Below are 26687 nucleotides of genomic sequence, written 5' to 3' on the forward strand. Positions count from 1 at the left end.
TGTCTCGACTTCCCTGGACATAAAAGTATCATCGTGTAGCTTCGTGATATACGAATGCAAAAATGGTAACCTGCCTTAGAAACCTCGCAGTTAACAACTTAATGAGAGTGCTTAATGAATACCCAACGCCAATAAGAAGAAAAAGATAGTCACGCGGTGATCAAAGCTATCCTAATTATAGAATTCTTTATTAGAACTCTTTGATGGCTCACTACATGTGAATCTCGACACATTTCCGATTACTGATTGCTATGAATGTAGTGGTTCACATTAGGCCTAATTTGATGGTTTCAAAGCTACTGAATATTTGCTTTATACATAAAGTAAACGGCAAGTGCTGTTTAGTTGCCACACAAACGGGACAAGGAACAAAACCGATAATCTGTTTTATTTCTTTTTTCACTTGCTTATGGCAATTTTCAGAAGCAATTGCACTATTTTAGAATGATAGAACCGTTCTCGTGATATGGTAGAAATCAATCCCAATAAGCCCCCAGGGCCAGACATTTCGTTTTTACTTTTGCTTATTAAATAAATTACGCTGTAAGTGCAACTGGTTTTCCTGTCTACCAATGCAATTGCAATGGTTGTATCGAATACAAAGGATCTAACAGACGGCAACCATCTAACTACTTTTGTGCCTCGTTCAGATTAGACAGGGTTTCCCAATCGATGTTACGACGAACATGATGCCCCCAAAAACTATTTCAACATATGTTAAACTTCAAAATATTGGTGGCATCTGATATATGCGGTATACAACTAAACGGAAATATACATTTCAGAAACCATCCCTCACTTACTCAGTCACCATAGGGCTTGCATGCTTCGTGAAATGACGTTTCTTCCAACAATGTCAAGAGAAGGTTCAAACACCATTGAGTCAAGTAAATTTTCACGATTTACCTAGTCATAAGAATATTAAATATTTTCAACTACTGGATATAAATTCGAAATCAAAAATGGTAAACACTTAATTTTTTCGCCATTTTTTGTTTATTTTGCTGAGAATCAGTAATAAACGAAATTTTCTGCCGAAGTTCAGGTTTGAAATTTACTGAGCTATGTGGTGCCCAATTTTGCCGAGCTCGAAATAGAAAAAGTTAGTGTGTAACTCATGGACTTCACTTGTTCTTGAGAGTGAAGGCATAGGATTGTCAATCTGGAGATGACGAGTTCAATTTTTGGTCCTTGTTGTGGGAAACATTCTCGACTCCATGGGCAAAGTGTATCTTTTACGCTTTAAATTATTAACTGTGAAAATGATAAATAATAGAATACTAAGGGCATCTTTAGTAGATTGTATGGGAGTTAGGAAATTAAATTGAAACTGTAAAAATGTCATCTTCAACAGACGTTATAGTTTTAAACATTCGAACAGTTTCGTCGGGAAATTTATAACTGGAATACTGCTAGGGTAACTGTACCCTTAGTGGAGGTAGCACCAATAGTGGAGGTAGTGGGGTTTTAATTGGATTTATCAGATTTATACACTTTACGAAGGTTTCAGTTGATTCGTCGTGCTTTAAATATCCTGTTAAATGCAACTTATCTTAAGACTTTGCTTGAAAAACTATTGAAAGCAATGATTTTCCTTAACAAAATTGACTCCCTTGCACCTATAGTGGTGCAACTGTACCAATAGTGGCGAGTCTCATAAGAAACCAATGGATAGCACCACTATGGGAACCAAAATTATTTTTTACCGCCACTAAAGGAACAGTGTACCCATAGTGGTGCAAGCAATATTTGGTAATTGTTGATGTTAAATGACATCTATCTCATTTTTGTTAGCAAATTTATTAGTTTATCTATTGACTAAGGTATTTAATCTGTAATCTAAGGTATTTAATCTGTAAAATTTAATCCCTTAATTATCAATTTTTAAAATATTTTCTTTTGTGGATCTACCTCCACTATTGTTACCGTTACCCTAAGTTGTATTTTTGCACGAATTTTCAACAGAATTTACTCGAGTTTTATTATCGAGGTTCAAAACAATAGACGATGACGTCATTAGCTACAAAAAATAAATATTTCATCGACATCATAAAAGTTTGACATTGAATTGGCCTCGGAAATCCCTGCTTCCGGATATTTTCAAATGTCTTCACAGTCGAGTAAAAATGACTTCCAATGTCTTCAATATCAAAATTATCAATGTTTTTTTTTTCAAAATCCGATAGGTTTATAATTTCAATCATCTCCTTGTTTTATGTATCGTTAATTTTAACACTCAAATTGTTAGAATTCAAAAAAATATTCTTTAAATCTTCATGAGTAAGGGCAATCACTTTCCTCTGGATTTTTTAATCAGTCTTTAAATATAATTCCAACGGATTTTTCTAAATGAATTTCTTTGTTCTTGTTCTTGTTTTTAAAGAATTGTCTGTAGGGATTCGGAATATATATACCTGAAGAAGCGTCCACAAGATTTTTTGAAGAATTTTCCGGAAGAATTTCTGGAGAAACTTCAGAATAAATTCCTGATGAATTTTTCGGAGACTTCCTAATGGAACTCCTGAAGGAATTTCCGGAGGAATTGCTGTTGGAACATCCAAAAGATTTTCTGAAGGAACTTCCAGATAAATTTCTGGAGGAGCTTCCGGGTGAAATGCTAATGGAACTTCCGGAGGAATTACAGGAGGAGAAATTTCTGAAAAAACTTCCGAAGGAACTTCTGGATAACTTTTTGGAGGAACTTCCTGAGGTATTGCTGCAGGAATTTCCGAAAGAATTCCTGGAGGAAATAACAAAGAAATTCCAGAGTACAATTCCAGAGGTATTATTGGAGAATCTTTCGGCAACAATCTTGGAACATCATCAAGAGGAATTCCTGGAGAAACTTCCGAAGGATTTCTTGGAAATTCGAAAGGATACTTGGGAAATTCCGAACGAATGCCTGCAGGAGCTTCGAGAGAGAGTGTCGTGCTTCCTGGAAGAACTACTGGAGAATGTCGTGAAAGAAACAAACTAAGGAATTTCTGAAGGAATGACTGGAGGACTTTCCGACGGAATTCTTGAAGGATCCTACGGAGAAATTTCTGGACGAACTTATGGAGGAGTTTCTAGATGTACTTCCAAAGGAAATTCTGGAGAAATTTTCTTAAAAATCTCTGAGGGAATTGCTGGACGAATTTCTGGAGGAACTTCAAGGAGAATTTCAAAAAGAATTCCAGAGATGGATTTACTGGAGAAATTCATAGAGGGATTTCCAGTTAAAGTACTGGAAGAGTGCCCAAAGATATTTTTTGAAAAAATACCAAAGGAATTCAAGGAAGAATTCAACAAGAAAGTGTAACAAGTTTCTTCAATAAAAACCCTAGCAAATTTGTTTATGAATATCCTCTAATTTTTTTTTAAGATTTTCCTGTATAAATTAAAAATAATTTACCGTGACTATTCTGAACAATATCCATTAAAAACCAGAACAATTTCAATTTCCTGTCGAAATTCGTAAGAATTTTCTATGGAAACTAAAAAAATTTCTGGGAAAATTGAAAATAATTTCCTGTGGAAATTTTGAACTTTCCGTAAATTGTGGTACATGGAAAATCCGAAGAGACATCCCAAAAATTTCAAATACAAATCCAGAGTACATCCCACGAAAATTCAAGACAAATTTCTTGTGGAAATGAAAATGAATTCTTTGTGGGAGTTCAGATGATTTTCCCGCAAGAACATAGAAATTTGTTTGTGGAAATAAAGATGAATTTCCCGTTTCAATTTTGGGGGAATCATTTTATTTTGCCATACTGAAATTGTTATAAATTTCTAAGATAATTTAAGAAGAATTTTCAATTTCTATTCTCTTGAATTTTCATGAAAAACTTCATGGTTAATTCTCCCTATTTTACACGAATTATTTTTTTAAAACGAATTTTCACTGAAAATTATTTCTAAAATCCACGGAAAATTCATCGAGATCTTCAAAATTTATTCTCATTCTCAACGGGTATTCTGGAAATACCGAAAAGATCAGATGAATCATAAAGAAATTTGTTTCAGCCGAAAAAGTCATAATAGAATTCTATTTTTTGTTTGCCGTTTGAAATAAATTAGATCGGTCATTGCGTTCTGATACAATGATCGACATCGAAAGACACTTTGAAAACGCCATGCTACCAAGCAAAATTTAAACGAATGCTGCCATCGGGAATTTTTTAACCAGCACATAACTAAAAAATGTCAACCGGCTAGTGTAAATGTGTTTTTACGTTTGAAATTTTAAGTCTTCATCTTCATCTTAAGTCTAAATCTTTAAATAAGAAGGTATGTCTTCAAATAGTTTGAAAAGTCTTCAAAATGTCATCATGAAATAGATGTCTTCACAGAGATTCAAATGTCTTCAAATTAAAGACATGTCTTCAAATCTGGCATCCCTGCTCGGAAGATTATTTTATCGTTTTCTAGTATAAAACATGTGCAGCTTATAACTGCTACTGAAGATGCATTTCTTTACGAGCTTGTAGAAAAATAAGTGGTCAATTTGACATGTTTTTTGACATGAAAGATGATTAAAATAGTGTTTTAGAAATAGTTCTTAAACAGAATGATCGATTGGGAAACTTTTTCTGAGTTCTGGCGAATGTACATAAAAACATAAGAGCAACTAACCAACATAAATTCATTAACTAACTGTGGTGGTAGCACACACTAGCACTGATGCAAAGAAAAACAAGTTTTTTAAATGAAATATGGTTGATATAAGTGCAAAAGTTGTTTGCAGTTTCACAAATCCTTGTTTGAGAAAGTCTGCCTATAGACTTGTGTGCCAAGAAGCTTCCTCGTGTATGCCATTGAATCAAAGCCACTCGGGAAAAACTAATTATAAAGCTAAACCAATAGGATTTCTAGTACATACTTGTTTTTTCTTTCGTTTTCTCACTGATTGACCACCGGAAAGAGCAGCGTTTGTTTCATTGTCAATAGCACAAGAGTGCACCGGAAGAGACGAAAGTCTCATGCGACTAAAAACAATTTCCTGGCGCTAAACTGCCCCTTCTTGCATATCAGTCCTATACCGTTTTTTCGCATACTGAAAATAATAGTAATTGAAGTTCCAAATCGCATCTTTCATATGAAAATTTAAAAAAAATCCAATAAATTGAAATATCACCTTAGCTTGTTAATATGTTGCTGTGTTGTGCACCATTCGATAGATCACTGCGAAACAATTAACTTTGATTGAAAAATTGTTTATTTTCGTTCAACATAAGGCACCTTAGGTGCCCGTCAAAGTAAACGCGACGAGCAATGCGATGCACAATGGCGGAAACCCGAACAAACCTTATTTTTACTTAGAAATCAGTTTTCTAGAGACACGTTTATATTCTAAAAAATCTATAAAACAATTTTTGTTTACACAAATAATGTATTCCTAAATCGCATATATTCAAAACTCAAGAGACAAGGTGCAAAAATAGTAGTGACGCCATATGAAAAACTCAACTTAATTCACCGAGTAGTGATACTGCCTTTCTCGCATTTAGCCAAGACACCAACCTTGTATGGCGCTTATATGGTTCGTCGTACCATTTTCTTAATAACTTTTAAACGCAATGGTCGATCGTTATCAAATTCAATAGTGATCAACAAGGCTTTGTTCGCTGTCGAATGCAACTTATTGCAAGAAAATCGGTTAAGGATTACTATATGAAAAGTTGTCTAATGTTTTTCTTAGTTATTGTGCATACGCACGGACAGACACAAATGTCGTCGAGCTGATTCGATTGGTATATAACACTATGGGTCTCAGAGGCTTCTATAAAAAGTACGTTTTCGGTGTGAAATGATAGCCTTTCGGTACAACTTTGTTGTACGAGAAAGGCAAAAATAGAAATTGACAATAGATATTGTCAATCTCCATTTTTTTTCATATGGCATCATTTTAGTCGTAGAATAATCATATTTATGATCCAGCTTTCTGTGTTTCAAACTTTTGGACTTCTCTATTGCTCAATAAGTGGCACTACTTCTTCTTCTTATTGGCATTACATCCACACACTGGGACAGAGCCGCCTCGCAGCTTAGTGTTCATTAAACACTTCCATACTTATTAACTGTAAGGTTTCTAAGCCAAGTTACCATTTTTGCATTCGTATATCCTGCGGCTAATGGAACGAACACATGGTCAAGCAGTTTGACCAACATTGACTCTACCTCTCGTTTATTCAAACATCCATCAAGTTTTACTAACAACGACACGAACAATCAATTTATTCGACCAACAATATCACACACGAACGACCGAAGCGCCAACTTGAGCACCAACCATCAAAAAAATATATGGGGTTTGTGCAACTTCACTACAAATGCTCAAACATGTTCGGCGAACCTTGACTCCAACCCCGACAACTCAAACCAAAATCAAACCGTTTTAATTTTTTCCAACCCAGTCGCCAACTGTCAAATGGTTGTTCGAACAACTTCACACGCGTTCAAACAAAGCAGCAACCGAAGCGTTTTCTTGGGGGCGGAGTCAATGTTCGTCAAACTGCTTGACTGGTGTGTACGTTGCATAACACGATGATACTTATTGTTAAGAAAATTATTTTGAGCTTTTTAGTGGAATGTCTTCACTTGTCATAAGATGAGTTTGTACAATCCCATTTAATTCCACCACTTAATTGTACCTTGACAGATACGTATTTCGACCTCAACAGTAAGGTCGTCTTCAGTGTCTCGTACTTGACTCGACTCGAAAATTGCCTAGACCGGCACCGGGAATCGAACCCAGCCACCCTCAGCATCGTCTTGCTTTGTGGCCGCGCGTCTAAGGAGACTAAGAAGGGCCCCCAATAGTGACACTAGCTAATTATTACACGATCTAATAATGTTTATTATAAATATGATAAGGCTTGAAACAGTCCTAGTTTATCAAATAAAATCTTCATTCCATAGATTATTTCAGCTCAACAAACATCCGCATTTGAATCCTAGAATTAAAACAAAGAATGCAACAAATTTTGAACATAATTATCAAAAAAGATGAAATGTCTACTTTCGAGTCTATTTGAGATTTCATAATTTCTTTCATCTTCTCAACATCTTCTACCAGCTGTGCTCTCTCCGCTTCCCTTTGTTGATCATAGTGATATTTTTCCAGAAACCTGGCCAAAAATTCTATTGGATCTTCGGGTTGTTGCAGAAACACCAACGCCAGTCCCTTCCTCAGCGGTAAGCCAACAGATTCTTGTATATATTTGAAATCATCTGCACGTTGTATGTTTACTTCTTCGGGCACATGTATTTCAGATGCATGTGAAGACATTTCTTCTTCGCTTGTTGTTACAGCAGTTTCCGCAAGCTCTTCTTCTGACTCTTTAAAACTTTCCGATTCACTCGTGATAATAGATGCTTCAATATAAATTCTTCTACCGTTGCTATCAATGTAATACTTCCCAAATTCATCCTCAAAGAATCGTTTTGTGTAAATTTTTCTCCCAAAGTTGTCAACGTAAAATTCGCCTTTTTCGTCCTTCCGTATTTCCACTGCATCTTTGATTTTCTCCCAGCCACCTTCATCAGTTAAAATATATTCCGAGGCTCCTGATTCTCTCTGATATACCTTTTGCCCAAATTCGTTGATGTAATATCTTCCGTGTTCGTCGTTAAAGTACTGTCGCCTAGTATGTGCCACGTCCAACATTGCCATGTTCTCTTCAAACTCGGACTGCAGCTCTGCTATTCTCGCATTGATTAGTTCCAACTCCGAAGGAGTTGCGTTCTTCTTTTTTTCTTCCAACTCCCTAATTTCATCCAAGTGCTTTTGAACCAATTCGTCCTTGAATGCATCTAAATCCTCAATGACGCTTCTAGACCTCGCTTTCAATTCTTCACATTTCTCCTTCAACAGTTGCTGATCTGCGTCGTGCTTCTCACGAATAGTTCCAATCTCCTGTTCCAATTCGGCCAACAATCGGGCTCGTTCCTCCTCTGTCAGTGTATCATCTTCCAAAATCGCCAATCTTTTCAGCTCCAGGTCCTCCAGACGTTGCTGAAATGCTACCATTCTGTTCGATATGTCTTTCTCAATCTTCTGGATCAGTTTCTCCAGCCTTACTACTTCACGTATTCCTTTACGCAATTCCGCCCGTTTTTCCATCAGTTTCTCGTGAACTCGTTCACGCTCCTCAATCAGCTTAGACACTTGCAATTCCAGTCCTTGGATATCGACTTGCAGTAGATCAATTGAACGGATTCGATGCTCAAGATCCAACTCTCGAATTTCTAGGCAATCGATTACGGCATCTCGTTGCTCTTTTAAGCTGACGTCGGACGGGAATAGCTCGTGTCGGAGTTCGACCAATTCTGCCTCTTGGATAACCATATCCGTTCGGGATTTATTGATTTCCTCATTCAATCGATCACGCATCGATTCCGTTGAAGTACTTTCCATTTCGTCGAGTAGGTGCAGATGACGCAGAAGAAGATCCAAAAAGAGTTTGTGTGTTTCTAGCTTTAGGCTCGAAACACAGTAGATCGCAGAAGGCTTCCGTAAATCTTGCGGAACTACGTGACTGATGTTTTCCTGGTTTTTGAGCACGATGAGATGTAGAAAGTCGGTTCTGCTGAATTGATTCTGAAATTGAGCAATTTCGTATATATCCAGAAGCTGAAGCAGGAAGTCTTCGAATTGCGTTCGATACGTTTGAAACTGTTTTCGGAAAGTGTTCTTGGTTCTACAATATTCAAAAGATGAGCAGACTGCCATTCAAGGCTAAAAGAAAAAATAACCTTTTCTGTCGTTGGCAGAAAATTTTCGAGAACACGGAGTCTTCACAGACCGAGATAACCCCGGCAAAGTTATTCAGCCTTCGCAAACAATGGTTTCTTGCTGTTCGAAGACTTGTCACTCTGTGTTCGATCGAGCCGAGAAAAATGCTCTCCGCTGTGTACGATTCGATATTCTGGGACGTTTCTTGCAGAAAATATTCCGAGTCCTCTATGATCTCCGCAAAATGCAAAAAGTCACAATCTAACACCAAGCTAGTGAAGTGGCGAAGTTGTCGGTTTTTCAGCAGAATGTAATCAGATATTTTTTGGTGTAGCTTCTCCAGACGACTGCTGCTCATTATGAAGTAGTTCTTGCGGAATACTAGATCGCGATCGCAGAGCACGACAAAATATTATTGTCATATTTTCATTAGGGTGGAACCAAGTGGAACTTTATTAACGACAAGATAATCATGAGGTATTTTCAGTTTTAACAGCCATTTAAACAGGTTTAGAAGGTATAATATACTCCTTTTTGGGCAATAAAGGTATTTTTTTAAATTTTGAAGTAGCTTTTGCGACTACCTTTGCGCTTTAGAAAAGTAAAAAGCATCGCATATGTTTTACCAAATAAAAAGTAGTTCTATGAAACTGTGCACTTAAATAAAATTGAATTGAACTTAAATAAATCCGACAGGTGACTCGAGTGGAGGTTTGATTATGGGTTTATTATGATGGGCTATTATGATATTTCTCGTATGCCAGCCAGTTTTCCGCCATCGCCACATAATCTAACTAACTACATTGTTTCCATTTTACCCCAATATGCTGTTTTATTTGAGGGATATTCTATACAATATTTCACTTCACCACATAAACTGTCATCCCAACTAATCCAATTCATCATCGAACTCCAGAAAAGCGAAAGCAGTTGGTGAAAGAATACTCCCAAAGGTTACTGATTGACTTCTGCGACACCATTATCATCATCAGACTGACAAACTGGGTATAACCTAGCGAGTGCGTTCAAGAGTCAATGGATTTTCTTTTCGAAGACAATCGCCGAAGAAGCCTCCCCGGATGATCCAGTCGGACTTGTCCAAAAACTTTTCGGCGTAAATTTTCCGCAGCTTGGACCCGTCATTCACTTTAGAGACAAATACACATAGCCGGCTCTACCGAGAAGCGTATCCGGCTGGATAGGATGGAGTGAGAAAGATGAGCTCATAAATATTTAATGTGCCCTCCACCCTCTGGCCGATGAACTTTTTTGTTAGCTGTTTCAACTGAAAGTAACTCTCTAAGTAAGTGGACAGTTATGGGTTCCTTGGAATGTGTTCAGTCGTGTGAACGTTAATTTTCATTCCATATCGATCAAATTTCCGGGAAATACAATCGCTGTGTTCTAATCGGATTGGTTGTGTTGTTAAGCATGAGAAAATTGAAATCTGGTCGAAGGTCAGATTAGTCATTTCTAACTAAACTTTCGGTATTAATTTACATAGATGTATAAAATGAAATAACAAGGGGCTCCGGAGAACCAGAGAAGACGAGTTTGGTTTGGTCAAGTATTTTTCAAGAAAGAATATTGTTGTAGCTCCATTATGTAAGGGTTAACATGTTTTTATAAATTGTCATAAAGCAAGAAAAGAATCTTCTATAGCTATAGTATATCACCCTGAACCCAATTATCTGCACCTCAATTTAAATATTATCTATGTCCTTAATTTGGACATTTTCCCATGCCCTCGGTATGGTATGGGAAGATTTTATGCCATCCCTCAACGGCAGTTGGGTACAACCAAAATTGATGAATCACTCTCATTTCTCTCCCAGAATACCATGTGACAACTATATATACTGCCCCGATTCGCATAACAGTCCCATGTCGATTTTTGTTGATTTTGATTATTTTTAGAAACAAACTTAATATGGCGTTCTGTTTCTTAAAAACTGATAAAATTACAGACTTTGTTTGAAAATCAAAACCCATTTGTATTGTCCTATCTTGATGTTTATTCGCATAACAGTCGCATTCTAGGTTTTGATGCTTTGACACTCAAAAAATGAACATAAATATGATGTATGTATTCAATAGTCCTCAAGTATTGTATACAAATAAAGAATATTATGTCAAAATTTCATAAAACTTGCAGCTTTTATAAATTTCTTCTTCTTCTTCTTATTGGCATTACATGGCATTGCATTCGTATATCATGAGGCTCCTTAGCCCTCCTTGGGGGCCCTCTTTAGCCGTGCGGTAAGATGCGCGGCTACAAAGCAAAACCATGCTGAGGGTGGCTGGGTTCGATTCCCGGTGCCGGTCTAGGCAATTTTTGGATTGGAAATTGTCTCGACTTTCCTGGGCATAAAAGTATCATCGTGTTAGCCTCATGATATACGAATGCAAAAATGGTTACTTGGCTTGGAAACCTCGCAGTTAATAAATGTGGAAGTGCTTAATGCACACTAAGCTGCGGGGCGGCTCTGTCCCAGTGTGGGGATGTAATGCCAATAAGAAGAAGAAGATATCTTGAGGCTAGCACGATGATACTTTTATGCCACGGCAGGGCCGGATTTAGCCGGAAGGGGGCCTCGGGGTCGACAGCTTGTGAAGGCCCCAAAATGTACAAAAAAGGTTGGTTTTGGTTCATAAAATTTGTGGGGGCCCGAAGCCACGGACCGTGCGCGTCTTACCGCACGGATAAGGAGGGCCCCTTTTATAAATTTATAAGATTCTTTTTTTGTATTTCTTTATGTTAAACTAGTTTGAGAACTTCATCAGCAAATTCCTCAAAATGGAGACAACTGGTATGGGACTGTTATGCGAATAGGGGCAGTATATAGCTTCAAATGGCCCGGAAAAAAGATCCGAATATTTATCGTGCTGAAACGCTGCTGCCTCTTATTGATTGCGTTCGTTCTGTATATTTCAGCAACAGCTGTCGCATCCCAAGTGCAACTGAATTACAAATTGAGAGAATAAAAATAACATTATGAATTACGTACTAATTTGCCACGAAGTATTTCACAGCAAATTTTAACATTCCAGGTATTTCTATCTTTGTTATTGGCTTTCTGGTGGCTAAATAATAACAGTATGGATTATTCTTAACATAAAAAATCAATCAGTTATTTTGGGAGTATTCTTTTACCAACTACTGTCGATATTTCGAAGCTCAACAAGTTTTTTTTTCAGTTTTTCTACCAAGCCTCTCAGTTTTTTCATCAGTAGGTATCTAATGAACGAAAAATTTAGCTAACTATATTTCTAAGCAAAAGCATATCTTCTTATTTTTTCTCCTTGAAAGCAAAATGTGTTGTAACACTTATTTAATAATAAAAAATATTAAATTATGCGATTAAAAATTTGTTTGTGATCTAGTAATTCGTAAGTTGTGACATTTTCCTAATCGGGATTTGACACTTTTTATTTATTTTTATATTATTTTTATGCATGGGGAGTTGATTCGCGTGATTTTCATAAATTAAATATAGTAAAGTTGCCATTTTTTTGAGTGAAAGAGAGGGAGTATTTCAATCCTGGAAATTAGAATGCAGAAAATTTGGTCGGAGACAAAAAATAGAAGTATGAAAAAAAAAATTAAAAAAGCATGCGGCTCAAAATCGTGTTCAAAGATAAATCAACATTCTGCGCATAGAATGATCAATTCACCTGAATGGCAATTTTATCTAATAAATGATATACAAACAGGAAGCTTGCCTCTAGCATCAAATCAATACCATTCAATCAACATTGCTTCATTCCAATACAACCCAAGAGCCGATAAGTCATACGAAACTGTAACTGATTTTTCTCCAAATTTGTATCCTTTTCCATCATTCTCATATCCAGCGGCAAATATTCACTCCATCTATTAAGCCTCACGTCTTTTACATATGAATAGCGCACATTGGCATGTTTTTAGTCGGAGGCACATCCCACCACAGATACGATTCTTGGGTAACATTATTCGCAACGCAAACAACAATTCGCCCGGGAAGGAAGCCATTCAACCCATCAGACTATACATTCTGCGACCGGGCTCGGTTGGTTGATGGTTGTCTGGGGAGGATTCACCATCAACCGTAATAGGAGTGTGGCGTTGGTTTGTTCTGTTTATTTATTCATTTGGCAGGGGTAGCAACCGATTTGTTGTGTCCTCGGCGTAACCTGACCGACGCTGAATGACGCGCGGCGGAGGATGGGAACCAAAACGGGTGTGATTGAGAGACCACAGTTCCGTCTGAACTGCAACTGAGTATCATTTTCTTCCCCTAACGGGTGATTTGTGCGAATCTAATGCTAATATTTTATGGCGATAATGTTCATAATCCACAGAGGTGAGATGGCTTTTATAGGGTCATACTAGATTTGGGCGGAACATAGTAATGAATTCGAATTGGGTCAGATCGGACTATAAGCTTAAAAGTTATGGCCAAAATAATATTTCTATAATGCACGAGAAACCGATCGCCTCAGTTCTATAAATTGAGCAAATGTCAATCTGTCCGTGTGCATGTGTGTGTGCACGAAAGCCATGAGAAACATGGACCTACTTTTCGTTTATTAACTAATAGGGTAAACTGGAGTAAAATGCACCCCCGGGGCAAAACGAACTTTTGGCTTTTTGGCGGTCTTTCAGACATACTTTCGAGAATGTTTACTGCTAGACTCGTAGTTCGAGATCCGAACTACATGCGCTGTTGTAAACACTCCTGAAAATGTCCCGAAAATGTCCTCAAAAACTTCGAAGGGTAGTTTGACCCCGAAAGTGCATATTACCCCAGTTTCCCCAAATTGTTTATCTCGTAGCAAGTTGCATTCGACGGGGGAGAAGAGCTCATTGATCATTATTGAATTTGAACACGATCGGGCATTGCGTTCGGAAGTTATGAGGAAAGGCAATATTACTACAATTTCTTTATTTATTACCAGACTAAGGCCGGAGTGGCCTGTGCTGCACATAAAAGTCTTCTCCATTCAGCTCGGTCCATGGCTGCACTTCGCCAACCATGCAGTCTGCGGAGGGACCGAAAATCGTCCTTCACCTGAACGATCCACTTTGCCCGCTTTGCACCTTGCCTTCTTGTTCCCGTCGGATCGTTGTCGAGAACCATTTTCACCGGATTACTGTCCGACATTCTGGCTACGTGCCCGGCCCACCGCAGTCTTCCGATTTTCGCGGTGTGAACGATGGATGGTTCATTCGCCTCCTCCACGTACCGTCCGCCATCTGCACCCCACCATAGATGGTACGCAACACTTTCCTTTCGAAAACTCCCAGTGCGCGTTGGTCCTCCACGAGCATCGTCCAGGTCTCGTGTCCGTAGAGATACTACCGGTCTAATAAGCGTTTTGTAGATAGTCAGTTTGGTACGGCGGCGAACTCTATTCGATCGGAGCGTCTTCCGGAGTCCAAAGTACGTAAGATTTCCAGCCACTATGCGTCTCCGAATATCTCTGCTGGTATCGTTATCGGAGGTCACCAGTAAGCCCAAGTTCACGAATTCTTTTACCACCTCGATTTCGTCACAAACTCGTGGTGGGTGGCTTACATTGACCTCTCTTGAGCATCTTCCTATCATGTACTTCGTCTTCGACGTGTTGATGACTAGTCCAATCCGTTCAGCTTCGCTTTTCATTCTGATGTAGGCTTCCTACATCCGATCCTCTCAAAGTTACGTGCCATGATATCAGTCGTCGGCGAAACCAAAGAACTGGACGGACTTCGTGAAAATCGTACCACTCGTGTCAATCAATGCCCTTCGTATTACTCCCTCCAAAGCGATGTTGAAAAGCAGACATGAAAGATCATCACCTTGCTGTAACCCTCTACACGTTTCGAAGGGACTCGAGAATGCCCCTGAAACTCGAATTACGCGCATCACCCGATCCATCGTCGCCTTGATGAACCGTATCAGTTTGTCCGGAAATCCGTTTTCGTGCATTAGCTGCCATAGCTGGTCCCGATCGATTGTATCATATTCGGCTTTGAAGTCGATAAATAGATGATGTGTGGGCACGTTGTATTCGCGGGATTTCTGCAATACCTGACGTATGACGAACACCTGGCCTGTGGTAGAGCGTTTACCCATACATCCCGCCTGGTACTGCCCACGAACTCTTTTGCAATTAGTGTTAGTCGGCGGCATAAAATTTGGGAGAGTACCTTGTAGGCGGCGTTCACAAACGTGATTGCGCGGTAGTCGCTACAACCCATATTATCGCCCTTATTGTAGATAGGGCACACGCCACCTTCCATCCCCTCCTGCTGCAGAACCTCAACCTCCCAAACCTTGGTAATCACCCAGTGCAGCGCTCTAGCCAATGCCTCACCACCGTGTTTAAACAGCTCTCCTGGTAGTTGGTCAACTCCAGGGGCTTTGATGTTTTTCAGCCGACCGATCTCCTCCTGGATTTCCTGGAGATTCGGAGCCGGAAGTCGCATTTCCAGCGCGCGTGCTCCTAGGTTCATTACCATACTGCTACCGTTGTCTGCCATATCGCCATTCAGGTGCTCTTCGTAGTGCTGCCGCCACCTTTGGCTCACCTCACGCTCGTTTGTAAGAAGGTTCCCGTTTATGCCCTTACACATATCGGGCTGTGACACGTGGCCCTTACGTGAACGGTTCAACTTTTCATAAAACTTTCGTGCGTTATTAGCGCGGTACAGTTCCTCCGTCTCTTCACGGTCTCGATCTTCCTGCTGACGCTTTCTCCTCCGAAAAATCGAGTACCTCGTTCGCCCTCGTGCGGTGTTGCAGCAACCTCGCCCATGCTGCATTCTTCTCCTCAACTAACTGCTCACATTCGCCGTCATACCATACCGCCGTCATACGTTTCTCTGATCCGGAGCCACCGTGCCTAGTGCAGCGCTTGCGGTGCTCAGAATGGCGGATTGAAAATCTCTCCAGCCATCTTCAAGAGATCCTGCGCCTAGCTGCTCTTCCGTTGGGAGTGCCACTTCCAGCTGCTGCGCGTAGTCTTGGGCTAGTCTACCGTCTTGTAGCCGCCCAATGTTTAGCCGCGGCGGACGACTCCGACGCGTGTTGTACACCGTCGAGAGTTTTGAGCGCAGATATACTGCAACGAGGTAGTGGTCAGATTCAATATTCGCACTGTGGTAAGTGCGTACGTTCGTGATGTCGGAGAAGAATTTACCGTCGATTAGAACGTGGTCGATTTGGTTTTCCGTTACTTGATTAGGTGATTTCCATGCGGCCTTGTGGATATTCTTGCGGAGGAAGAAAGTGCTTCGGACTAGCATTCCGCGGGGGGCTGCAAAGTTTATGCATCGTTGGCCGTTGTCGTCCTGTCCAGCAGATTTCCTGCAGCGCTACGACGTTGAAGTTGCGGGGATGTAATTCATCGTAGATTATCCTTTCGCAACCTGCAAAGCCTAGCGACTTGCAGTTCCATGTTCCAAGCTTCCAATCGTGATCCTTTATTCGTCGTCTAGGTTCTTTGCCGATTGTATCGAGTCGTATTATCTTCTATGTCGTTCGTAATGGTTGTTTTTAAAGGCAGCTAATTTGGCCTGCGCAAACCTCCTGTCTCGTCGGAGGGGCGTCGTGTCAAGGCTGTTTAGCGTCTCACCTAACACCAGGACTTGGGCTTGTGCGGCACACGGTGGCTTTGGCGGAGCCTACTTGCGGATACATGCAGCTTTTTATAGAGGTTTAACAGGGCCCACTGTCAAACCCCACCACATCCTAGGCAGGCGCCACAACTCGCAGATGGCCTGGGGAGGGATCGTCGAGGGATTGGACATAGTCCCTGCTGCCCCCAACGATGGGGACATATCTGCCCCTTTCAATATCTATAGAAACGCGAAAAATGAAAGGTATGCTACAAAAAACTCAAAAAATATGTGTTCCGTGACAGGGCATGAAAGTGTGCAATATCTCACTTTCAACTTGGTGATTTAAAGGAATATGATTAATTTATCAATTAGTCACTATTCTTTGCATAGATAGGGGAACTGCTCCTTGAATTCATACCATATACTCAAATCAATACCATTCGAAAAGAAAGAATTGGTGCGCTAATTGTTTTATATCTCATTTTTGTGATTTTTTTCAGCAGTGAGCACGCCGGAAAACAATAGAACACGACACAAATTGAGCCTAAATTACCTGTTTTGCGAAAGTTATTAATATAGGAGCATGTTATTAATAATGGAACAGATACTCTATATAAAATAATTTAGAAATTTTAATTTTTAAATAAAGCACAACATCCTTTCATGACTGCCTTTCATGCAAAATTGATCATTGAGCGATTCCAAGCAACAGCATCAAAATTTAAGAAAATTTTTAATTCATGATTTTCTATTGAGTTGAAACTTTGCACAGTTTTTCAATTTCATCTAAATCGTCATTTTTCGATATCAAATCTTCATATTGAGTCACGACTAACTTTTCAAAAGGGTGTATGTGAAAATGGTTAAAAATATTTAAAAAGCTGCACAGCAAAAACGGAATGTTCGATTGTTATTTTTCAGCAAAGTTAGACAACTAAATGGTGATTCTTAAGAAAATGTGCACAGTAAAAAAAATTTTTTTGCCTTTAAAAATATCATTTTGTCACAAAACTCAAATATCTCAAAACCCTGTCTTTTTTCGAACGTAATTTTTTTAGGGAAAACGGTCCATGATATTAGCTATCTACCATAAAATTTTGGTAATGGTAAACTAATAAACAAAAAGTTATGACATTTCAAACATTTCACAATTTTCACATATAGTAAACAAAAAAATTTCCGTGTATTTTTTTTCAAGAATCGCAGTTTGATGCTGATTTTATTGTTAAGGGCCTTGCGTGAGTTAAACAAGTTGTTTGTATGATATTCCATATTTATGTATTCATCGATATTATGTATATTGTATGTATAAATATTATATGTATAAATAAATAAAAATGAATTAATATTATCCTAAGTATTAAATTAAATGTGGCAGTTACACAATGTTGTTATAGAAACTCTAAGAGTTTTGGGTTTGAATTTTGGTATGGGTTATGATATCATGAAAACAGTTTATTAATACTTATTTTTATTTATTTTTATTCAAATTTTTAAAATATCGAACACTTTTGAATTATTATCAGCACAGTTTGAGTATAGTTTTGCTTTAATTTTATTTTCCGACAATGGAATGAAACAGTGAAATTTTGGGTTCCTTGGATCGTTTTCGCGTTATTAAATTGCTCGCTGAGCTCTGAAGCCTTTTATTTCGTACTCTTCAGTAGTAGTAAAACAAAATGATAATTTGGTTAAATCTTTTTGTTTTCTACGATTTGCCCAATCAAAAGTTCTTTCGCAGTTTTAATTGGATGCTGACGTTCTTTGGCTAAACTTGCTCTTGTGGCCATGCGCTTTATTGTTCCTCCAATAGCATCACAAGGATTTTTGCCATGTGATGTAGCAAAAAATGCCATTCTGCATCAATTCCGTACATTGATTTAAATTGACATAGGCTCGAAAAATTCTTACGATTTTTGTACTGCGACGCTGCTCCATCAGACATGAAATATATCTTTTGACTTCTTTATGCTTATCAACGCGTAAAAGTTAATCATTTTTTCAATGAACAAGTTTACGGATACTGAATCGTGTCTTAAATCTTCGGAAATTATAATAAAACTTAAGTGTTCAATTTGCGTACTTCCATTAAAATAAATAACGAATGAATGAATTGTAGCTTGTTGTACGTTCCAGTGATGGGACTGCACTTCATCTTGCAATACAAAGCTGTAATTTTCAGAAAAATCACAAATGACTAAAAATTCACCATTTTGTAATGTATTTTTCGTATTTTTTAAAAGCTGGATTGTTCTGTTTTAATGAAATCGTGAGGATTAAACTTTCTAATTTCAAGCAAAAATATGACACAAACTCATCTACAGGTTTTACAATAGTTTCTATGTCACACCTATCCGTGGTCACCCATTGCTCAAATGATAACTGATCAATATATTTTCTTCAAACTCAGCGAATAAAGTATTTTCCAATGATGAAGAATCTGGACAATCCGAACAAGATCGTAGATAGCAATTTGATGTTGTATTTTCACACAAAAGACTACCAGTTAACATTTTAATATCCTTTGTTAAATTGATTCTTTTCAAACTATGTAGAATAAGATTAATATTCTCATGGGTTGTGCACACACACACATTATGTGTTCCTGAATTGGAAAGAAGCTTACATTGCCTTGGCCGAAGGCTTACAAATGAGGAAAAACCTATTTTAATATTATCGTGAATTTCCTTGAAGCGTGTGTACGCTTCTTTCAAAGTCGTCATCATTAATCGTTTTGGATTGCTTGACGCTTTCCATCTTTTTACTGATACATAATCTTTTTGACCAGGCATAGCTCGACTTACTTCATCATCTTCAAAATATTGAACTACTATTTCTTTTGTCTCATCTGTTAATGCAGTACTAGACCTAGTATTTTTGGTTGAAAGACAGTTATTCTTCAATTGTTTTGCCTCTTTTACTGTATTTCTATTGGTTTTGAACTCATCAATGGCATCCTGAATAGACCACGAACTTGGCAGCATCGACAAAATCAATAATTTTTCTTTCCTTGTCGTGGCTGCATTAGAGAACCTTTCCTTCATATTTATAATTACCTCATCGTAGTCTGTATTTTCCACACCATCAGGTCCTAATTTGAAGAGGTTTCTTCGTACAGCTTCGTTTATTTCACGGTATTTTTTTCTGTGGGTAATAAACGTAGTCCATCTTACTCTATTTTGTCGGAGTCACTTTTATCCCAGCTATGCCCTCGTTAAAGCGTTCGATGTTGACCTTTTTGATACACTCATCTTCCGATTGATTTGTTGAAACAGATTTCGCTGATGGTACGGTGGCAAGGCTCTCAGCACTTAATACTTCTGGTAATTCCTCAGTTGTTGTCGATACATCTGGCAATTCCTCAGTTGCTGTCGTTTTCGAACTTCCTGCGCTCTGCTCAACCGATGATATACAGATTGCTCTTTTGTCAACGTTTAGACGGCAGGACGTGCAAATGCGTAAATTTGTATTCAATGTGGACATTGGAGCATAACCAGTCGCTTTCAGTTTATCTATGGTGCTTTCGGTGAGATTTCGTAACTCTTTTGAACAAAGCGGCTACTCATGTTGTTCGTAATATTTCAATAAACAAAATCACTTTAAGTTTTTACTGACTAGTTTGGTGTCATTTGCTTGACTGAAGAAAAAATTACTATAAGATCTTCAACAACCTTAGTAGTAGTAATTTTTGGCTTTTTCGTGAGCATTGTCATGGTATGTACCTATCATGCATTTGTTGTTGTTGAAGATACCCGTTTCCTCCCGATCATAAAGTCTATTCTCTAAGAGGTATATTTTTGCAGGTAAACTATAGACGTACACGTGTATATAAATCTTTGATTTTGCAGCTTTTGTCTTAAAAATAACATTTCTGATATGTTTCTATCAACGTTATTATCAACAGGTTTCAACACTATTAAAAGAATTTTTCGCCAGTCACGTGCAATGAAAATTATGACACTATCAATACTTTTGATCACAACACTGGATCGTGTCTAAGTTTCTTATACATGCTATGAATAATTAAATCAAAATATCATGAAAACAACTTGTTTAAATCACGTCCCTTAACAATAAAATCTGCATCAAACTGCAATTCTCGAAATAACTTACACAGAAAAAAATTTTTTTTTACTAAATGTGAAAATTGTGAAATGTTTGAAATGTCATAACTTTTTTGTTTATTAGTTTACCATCACCAAATTTTTATGGTAGATAGCTAATATAATGGACCGTTTAAAAAATTACGTTCGAAAAAAGATAGGGTTTTGAGATATTTGAGTTTTTGTGACAAAAATGATATTTTTAAAGGCAAAAAAAATTTTTTTTACTGTGCACATTTTCTTAAGAATCACCATTTAGTTGTCTAACTTTGCTGAAAAAATCATAACAATCGAACATTCCGTTTTTGCTGTGCAGCTTTTTAAATATTTTTGAACCATTTTCACATACACCCTTTTGAAAAGTTAGTCGTGACTCAATATGAAGATTTGATATCGAAAAATGACGATTTAGATGAATTTGAAAACTGTGCAGAGTTTCAAATATTTTCGAAATGGTCGCTCAGGATCGACTGACATGCCCCCGTGGAATGCCTCCATTCTTTCGTTTGGTCGCCTGAAATAGAAAAAGGCGCTTTGCTCTCTGTCTTATGTCGATCACGACCTTTTGTACTGATGCTGCATAAACTTTGATATCAAGGTACTCTTTACCATGTCATTAGACTCGTAATCTGAACAGACTAGTACGCAGTGATTGTCCTGATCTTAATGTTATGCATTCATGAAGATGTTTATCAGATTATCAATTTAAGAAATAGATCCTGTGTTATATTTTCTTAATTTTTGCCAATTATGTTAAAGTCTTTGTGGAACGTGTAATGAAAAATGGTTAATGATGTGCGAATTACGCAGAAAACAACATTTTCCCAATTAAAATGGTCGGTATGCCTATTTTTCGGTGTATGGTTCAACATCAAAGAATGTGCAAAAATATGTTTTCTAAAAAAAAATTTCCCAACGCGAACTGCAAAAATCCATTACGACGCGGAGAAAGCACGCTTCGAAGTTATTACAATCCGTCTACGGCGCCATAAGGTGGTACTCGACATTCCATCCGTTCGTTCGCTGGGCATTCCACAGCGCCGCAGTCTGCTGACATGACTGACACAGAACGCGGAATGGCAGGAACGTGCTGATAGTTATCTGCCACGACGACGTTTGCATAACAAGAGAATGGGTTCGCAATCATACAAACTTGTTCATTCATGCGGATGCGCGTACTCTTCCCGGGAGTTATCATAATTAATGGAATACCTTTGCGAACTAATCCACAGGGGTTGAAGATGGCTGGGGAACCACTTGCCGACTTACCTGGAAAGAACAAAAAATAAATCGAGATAAATATGATGATCCTGAGACAATTGGTATGATATAAAGTGAATTGAATACAGATTCAGATCTGAAGCAACTTTTTAATAGATTTAGATGTGAATGCTAGATGCTAATAGAACATTTCAAGAACCATTGAAAAAAGGACATGGGATGATCAACACCTTATATGGTCCGACCACAGACAAACAGGCATAACACATTGAACAATCACTCATCAAACGTTCAAACACTAACGACATCTGTTGATTTCATTTAGTTGGGCAAATCACGAACCAGATGGCAGTAGTGAGCAAATGTCAAACTCGAGCAAATCAGATGCGAGCGCCACGAGTGATCAATTGGCCAACTAACGATTATTTAAATTTACCAGTAAATCAGTGAACGATGTAAATTAGACGAGTGTTATGTCTGTTTGTCTGTGGTCCGACAAAGCTTGCCGTTATTAAAAAATAATTCGTTAGAAAATCATCTACCCTATGGTTAAGGATGGTATTCCCGGCACAGGCTTAAAAACCGGAGATAGAAACATTATTTAGCCAAAACATCCGTAACGGATAACTGAAACTTTCGATCGAATCAAATTTGTTCAAAACGTTTTCTCATTTTATTTTTCTAGTAGGTATAAGAAGAATTCTAATGATTTTTTGTTCAAACGTGCATTCGAGCGTGAACCAGAATGCGCCCGATTCTATCTTGGAAAAACAGAAGGTGTTAAGTTTGATTGTAATGTCCATAATTCACCGAAGCACAAAAGAATGCAGCTTGCGAAAAGAAACTAACGGCTAAGGGAAATCACCAAAGACTGAACTATTAAAATGGCTCCCTATTGTTGAACAATCATAAAGAAACGAAATTGGAGCTTTGAAGTTTTGACTTGTTGCCATCTACAGCGATAAAGATTTTAATGGCACAAACTTTTCTCACAATTTCCGCTAAAGAAATAAACTTTATAGTGTTTTCGTACACCCCCGATGCTGACGGTTTCAGCTTATAATCAAGTTTATTATGATGGTCACAGATCCAATGTTCTAATGCAAAGAAACCCCTAATTCACATAACAACACCGTACAAGTCGGGGACCAACCATATCTTGGTCATTGGATGGGTGGGTCATAAAAAAAGTATAACTTTTACGCCTCCATAATATGGCGCTTCCTCATATTAAAGAAAATAGAAGTCTAATCTTCAGCATGTTTAAATCCCTAACCCACATTGATGAAGGCTGTCTCAAAGTTGGGAGAGAATCTAGTTTTTGCGTGCAGACAACAGCAGAGCTATACATATCTAAGCTTTATGGATCGAACTGGATCCCAGGAGGATGGAGGAACTGGAGGATTGAATGGTTGAATGATATTTATAAATGATAAAAGAAGCATAAACAACATAATTAATTACCACGAAAACAAGCTTGCAACTATGTGAATACCTGTTTAATTGTTCATCATTGAAGATTAAATAAACCGAAAATATGAAGTTCCGGCCAAAAGCAGATCAATGAGCTAAAATGTTTGTCAAATACTACAATGCTGTTTAAACGACTTTCAATAAATCAATTGAAAATACTTAAGTTTGATCATCTTTTTCCACCGGGTAATTTCTATTATTATTCACGAAAACGCACCTTTTCCAATGGAATGCTTTTTGTTAATTTAATGATGTAGGAATGAACGGAAGAGTGCGTCATGTTCATAGTTTGTTTGCAATGTTCTGGGGTTGTTCGTCAAAAAGAAGATTTCATCGAGTCTGGTGCGATGCGAAACCAATGGTAGCTTGTCAGATACATCTCTTATCATTATCAGGGACTGGCAATCGACAACAAGAACAACCTTCTCATCAATGATTAACACACCAGCCGCTATCGCTATGTGTTGTCAATCAATACTTATTTTGCCGGCTGACTGACTGGATTCCAAGCTTAGTTCCAAGTGTGGAGGAACAGGCGCAGGACCAGGAGTAATGCTTCAGTGCAACGAATAAACCAATTATTCTATCAATTATCTCCCTTACTTTTGTCTTTCCCGTGCCGAAAGACTATCACTAGACCAACATTTGAAAAGGGCGTAACAGCCAAAATTTATTCCTTCTGATTCTTCATCTACATCTTCATCGCCCTTTTCAAATGTTGGTCTAGATCATATTAGTCTATTAACGAATTAAGGAGGTAGTACACTCTGCAAGTTTGAAAAAGTGTTATTTTTTGTTTCGGCTTATTTTTAGAGTGTCTTCTTTATTCTGAAGTTCATGATACAGTTCGTTCTAGGGATCCTACATTCAGAGATATGCGAAAGCGGCCATCTTGAGCCAATCGAGCATTGAGAACTGTCAAAGTCTGAGCCAAATGAACATCGTTATTGTTGCAGATCGAAAGGTATTGCGATTTTGGTGAAATAGATTTTATGAAAAGTTTTATCGAATGAACAATTTGTTTTGCTTTCGTAAGTAAAAGTAGTCTAGTTGATGCCTTATATCATGTTCATTCGTATTGCTCTTTAATTTTAGCGAAAATGCACTGCAAGAGGATAGACAAAATAATCAAAAAGTGTCTTCAAATGTAAAGTCATGTACAAGCTTAAACATTTTTCACTGCGGCAAGTGCTGGCAGCGTTTGTTTACGAAAGTAACAGCGTTGCTAAATCGTCTGGAAAAGTATTCGCACATCTCTTAATATAGGATCCCTAGTTCGTTCTAATGCACAGTGTTGTTTGAAGTAGACGTTAGATATGAAAAGCTGCTTCTTTTGAGAAAACCTTTGAAATGATTAATCCACATATAAGTAAAATGAAAAATTTACCTTTCCATCTAAGCATAGTTTCAAAAATTGTTTTTCTATGTTTTAGGCACTTTTACCACTTTTACAAAGTCTTTTGTTAACAAAAATTCTTGTGTTTATGGTACATGACGAAGGTCTGTCTCTTAAACTTGAAAAGTCATTTGAAAAATGTTTTTTAGGGATACTATAGATTCGAATAATTTGTTCCAGCGCACACAACTTTTTAGCACTTTGAAGCTTCCGTATGTTAACTCTTGTCTAGCGATCGCAGCTTGTCTTCTTCTTCTTCTTTTCCAATGGCTCTACATTCCAACTGAAACTTAATAATAAATTACCATTTCCTCGGTTATTAATTGAAAGCTTTTCTATGCCCGCCATTGCATGAGTGTGGCAAGTACAATGGATACACTATGCCCAGAGAGTCGAGAATGTTTCCAACCCGGAAACATCCTAGACCGGACCGAGAATTAAACTCGCCATTTCCGGATTGGCAATTCTACGCATTTGCTCGCAAGGCTACTGAGGAGCCTGCAGCTTGTATTTACACGAAATTACACTTCAGTTATATTGATGCATTTGCATTGGAGGTTTGCTGTTGGAGGTGCCACGCTGCGCTTAGTGTAGCGACCGAAGGAGTTGCTTAATGTAAGAAAACATAAAAATCTCATTTTGGCCAAAAATGTTACATATGCAGTTTCTCAAACAAACGGTTCAAATTCTCTAAGATTCTATACAACTATTGTAAACAATTGATTAAATACATTGAACTATTGAAAAATTCAATTTTGTCAGCTACTGTTGAAAATTCACTTTAACAGTGAATTGCCTACATTTCGGCTATTAGGCATCCGGCATGAACATGTTGATGATCATATTTCGTATCCACTATCGCACTATACGTAATTCTACGTTCAATTTGCGGTCGTATCTTTGATACAACCCTCTACTTTTTCTTTGCGATTTTCATTTCGTAATCTACTCACATAGTTTTATCAATGTAAAAGAAAGACAGGGAGATAAACTGAGAAAGACAACCCCATTAAGCGGTATAATTAGAGATGACAAATAATGTCACAATTATTCCCAGCTCTGCACTCAAGTTTTTACGCTTTTTCAAGCATATTTGGCATCACCACACCATCCTACACATCTACTTTTTACTGTGAGTTCAGAACGTTCCTTTGTTCGAGCAACATTCATCTAGCTCTAACCTGTTTAAATGTAGCATATTCCCTTCAATGTAGCACAACTGCAAACCCAAACGAGTATCCAAGGTCTGCCCTACGCTACGGCATACACACCAGTCACCCAAATTCTATGCTGCCAACAGACGGGGCATTACCCTCGCCACACTCCGCAACGAAAAGAAAGACTCAACATAACGAAGCGAAAACTTCTGCATAGTGAATATAAAATCCCCTCTTTGTTTTTTTTGAAAATCACCCTCCTCCAAAACAAAAGAATGCTGGAGCAAAGTTCTGCCGAAATTGAAATTCTACCACTTGCAACAACCCATCTGTGCTACAGTCACTTGAGCACGGTGGAGCACAGCGATGGTTCTTGTACGTCAGGTTTTCAACTCTGATTCCAGTGGGTCGCAAACAATAACAGTTAATCATGCTACCAGTGGTGACAAAAAAGGGATAAAAGTACGATTCGAAGGGTTGATGCTCCTTGGTTTGAGCTTCTGTACCCATATTAATCATACTCAAAAACAATCAGTTAAAGCACAAAATGGTTTTTGCTAAGTAAAAATTCGCGAAAATAATTAGAGCATGTTTGTGTGCTATTAATTTGTTTTTTATATTGCTACGAAACGAAAAAACACATAAATAAATATTTAGGTGTTTTTACCTTGTGGTCGATTTCTCTACATCTAGTTCAATAGATTTGGCGTCAAGATATTAAAAAAAAACAATAAAGTATCGACTATTCAGCTATTTATAACACTTAGTGCGATACCTCAATATGGGATCTGAACATTATAAGTATCTCAAACATTTAATTTATTGGGTTTAACTAAAAGTGATAATGAATTCATTGTCATAATTTATATATAAAGAATATAACCTTCACTTTTACATGGAATAAATACGCATTTGAATAAATACGTGATGTGCAAAATACGTGAATGCAATATGGCTATGAAATGGTTTGTATACATTTTCAGTAAGAACTATCTGTAAGAAATAAATCGTGAGAGATCTAAATTAGTGAATC

General features: G+C 37.8%; 2 protein-coding genes across 7 annotated transcripts in view; both read right to left on the bottom strand.

Moving 5' to 3' along the window:
* LOC134212970 (CD63 antigen-like) overlaps nucleotides 1–26687 on the bottom strand; it is a 119073-nt gene that overhangs the window by 68943 nt on the left and 23443 nt on the right. The window lies entirely within an intron of this gene.
* Nucleotides 6811–9079, bottom strand: LOC134217133 (cingulin-like). Its single transcript, XM_062695913.1, has 3 exons — nucleotides 8740–9079; nucleotides 7004–8684; nucleotides 6811–6938 (listed from the first exon to the last, which is right to left on the bottom strand). Exons 1-3 carry the CDS (start codon nucleotides 9075–9077, stop codon nucleotides 6915–6917), a joined length of 2043 nt encoding a protein of 680 aa, XP_062551897.1. The 5' UTR covers nucleotides 9078–9079; the 3' UTR covers nucleotides 6811–6914.

The sequence above is a fragment of the Armigeres subalbatus genome, chromosome 2, assembly GCF_024139115.2.
Source record: "Armigeres subalbatus isolate Guangzhou_Male chromosome 2, GZ_Asu_2, whole genome shotgun sequence".
In the NCBI taxonomy this organism is placed as follows: Eukaryota; Metazoa; Arthropoda; class Insecta; order Diptera; family Culicidae; genus Armigeres; species Armigeres subalbatus.

Excerpts from the sequence above, each read along its gene's own strand:
- LOC134217133 (XM_062695913.1), bottom strand. The coding sequence starts at position 9,077 with ATGAGCAGCAGTCGTCTGGAGAAGCTACACCAAAAAATATCTGATTAC. Across the intron at positions 8,685-8,739 it reads TTCTGCCAACGACAGAAAAG|AACCAAGAACACTTTCCGAA; the intron begins GTTATTTTTTCT and ends TGAATATTGTAG. Across the intron at positions 6,939-7,003 it reads AATCTCAAATAGACTCGAAA|GATTCAAATGCGGATGTTTG; the intron begins GTAGACATTTCA and ends TTTTAATTCTAG.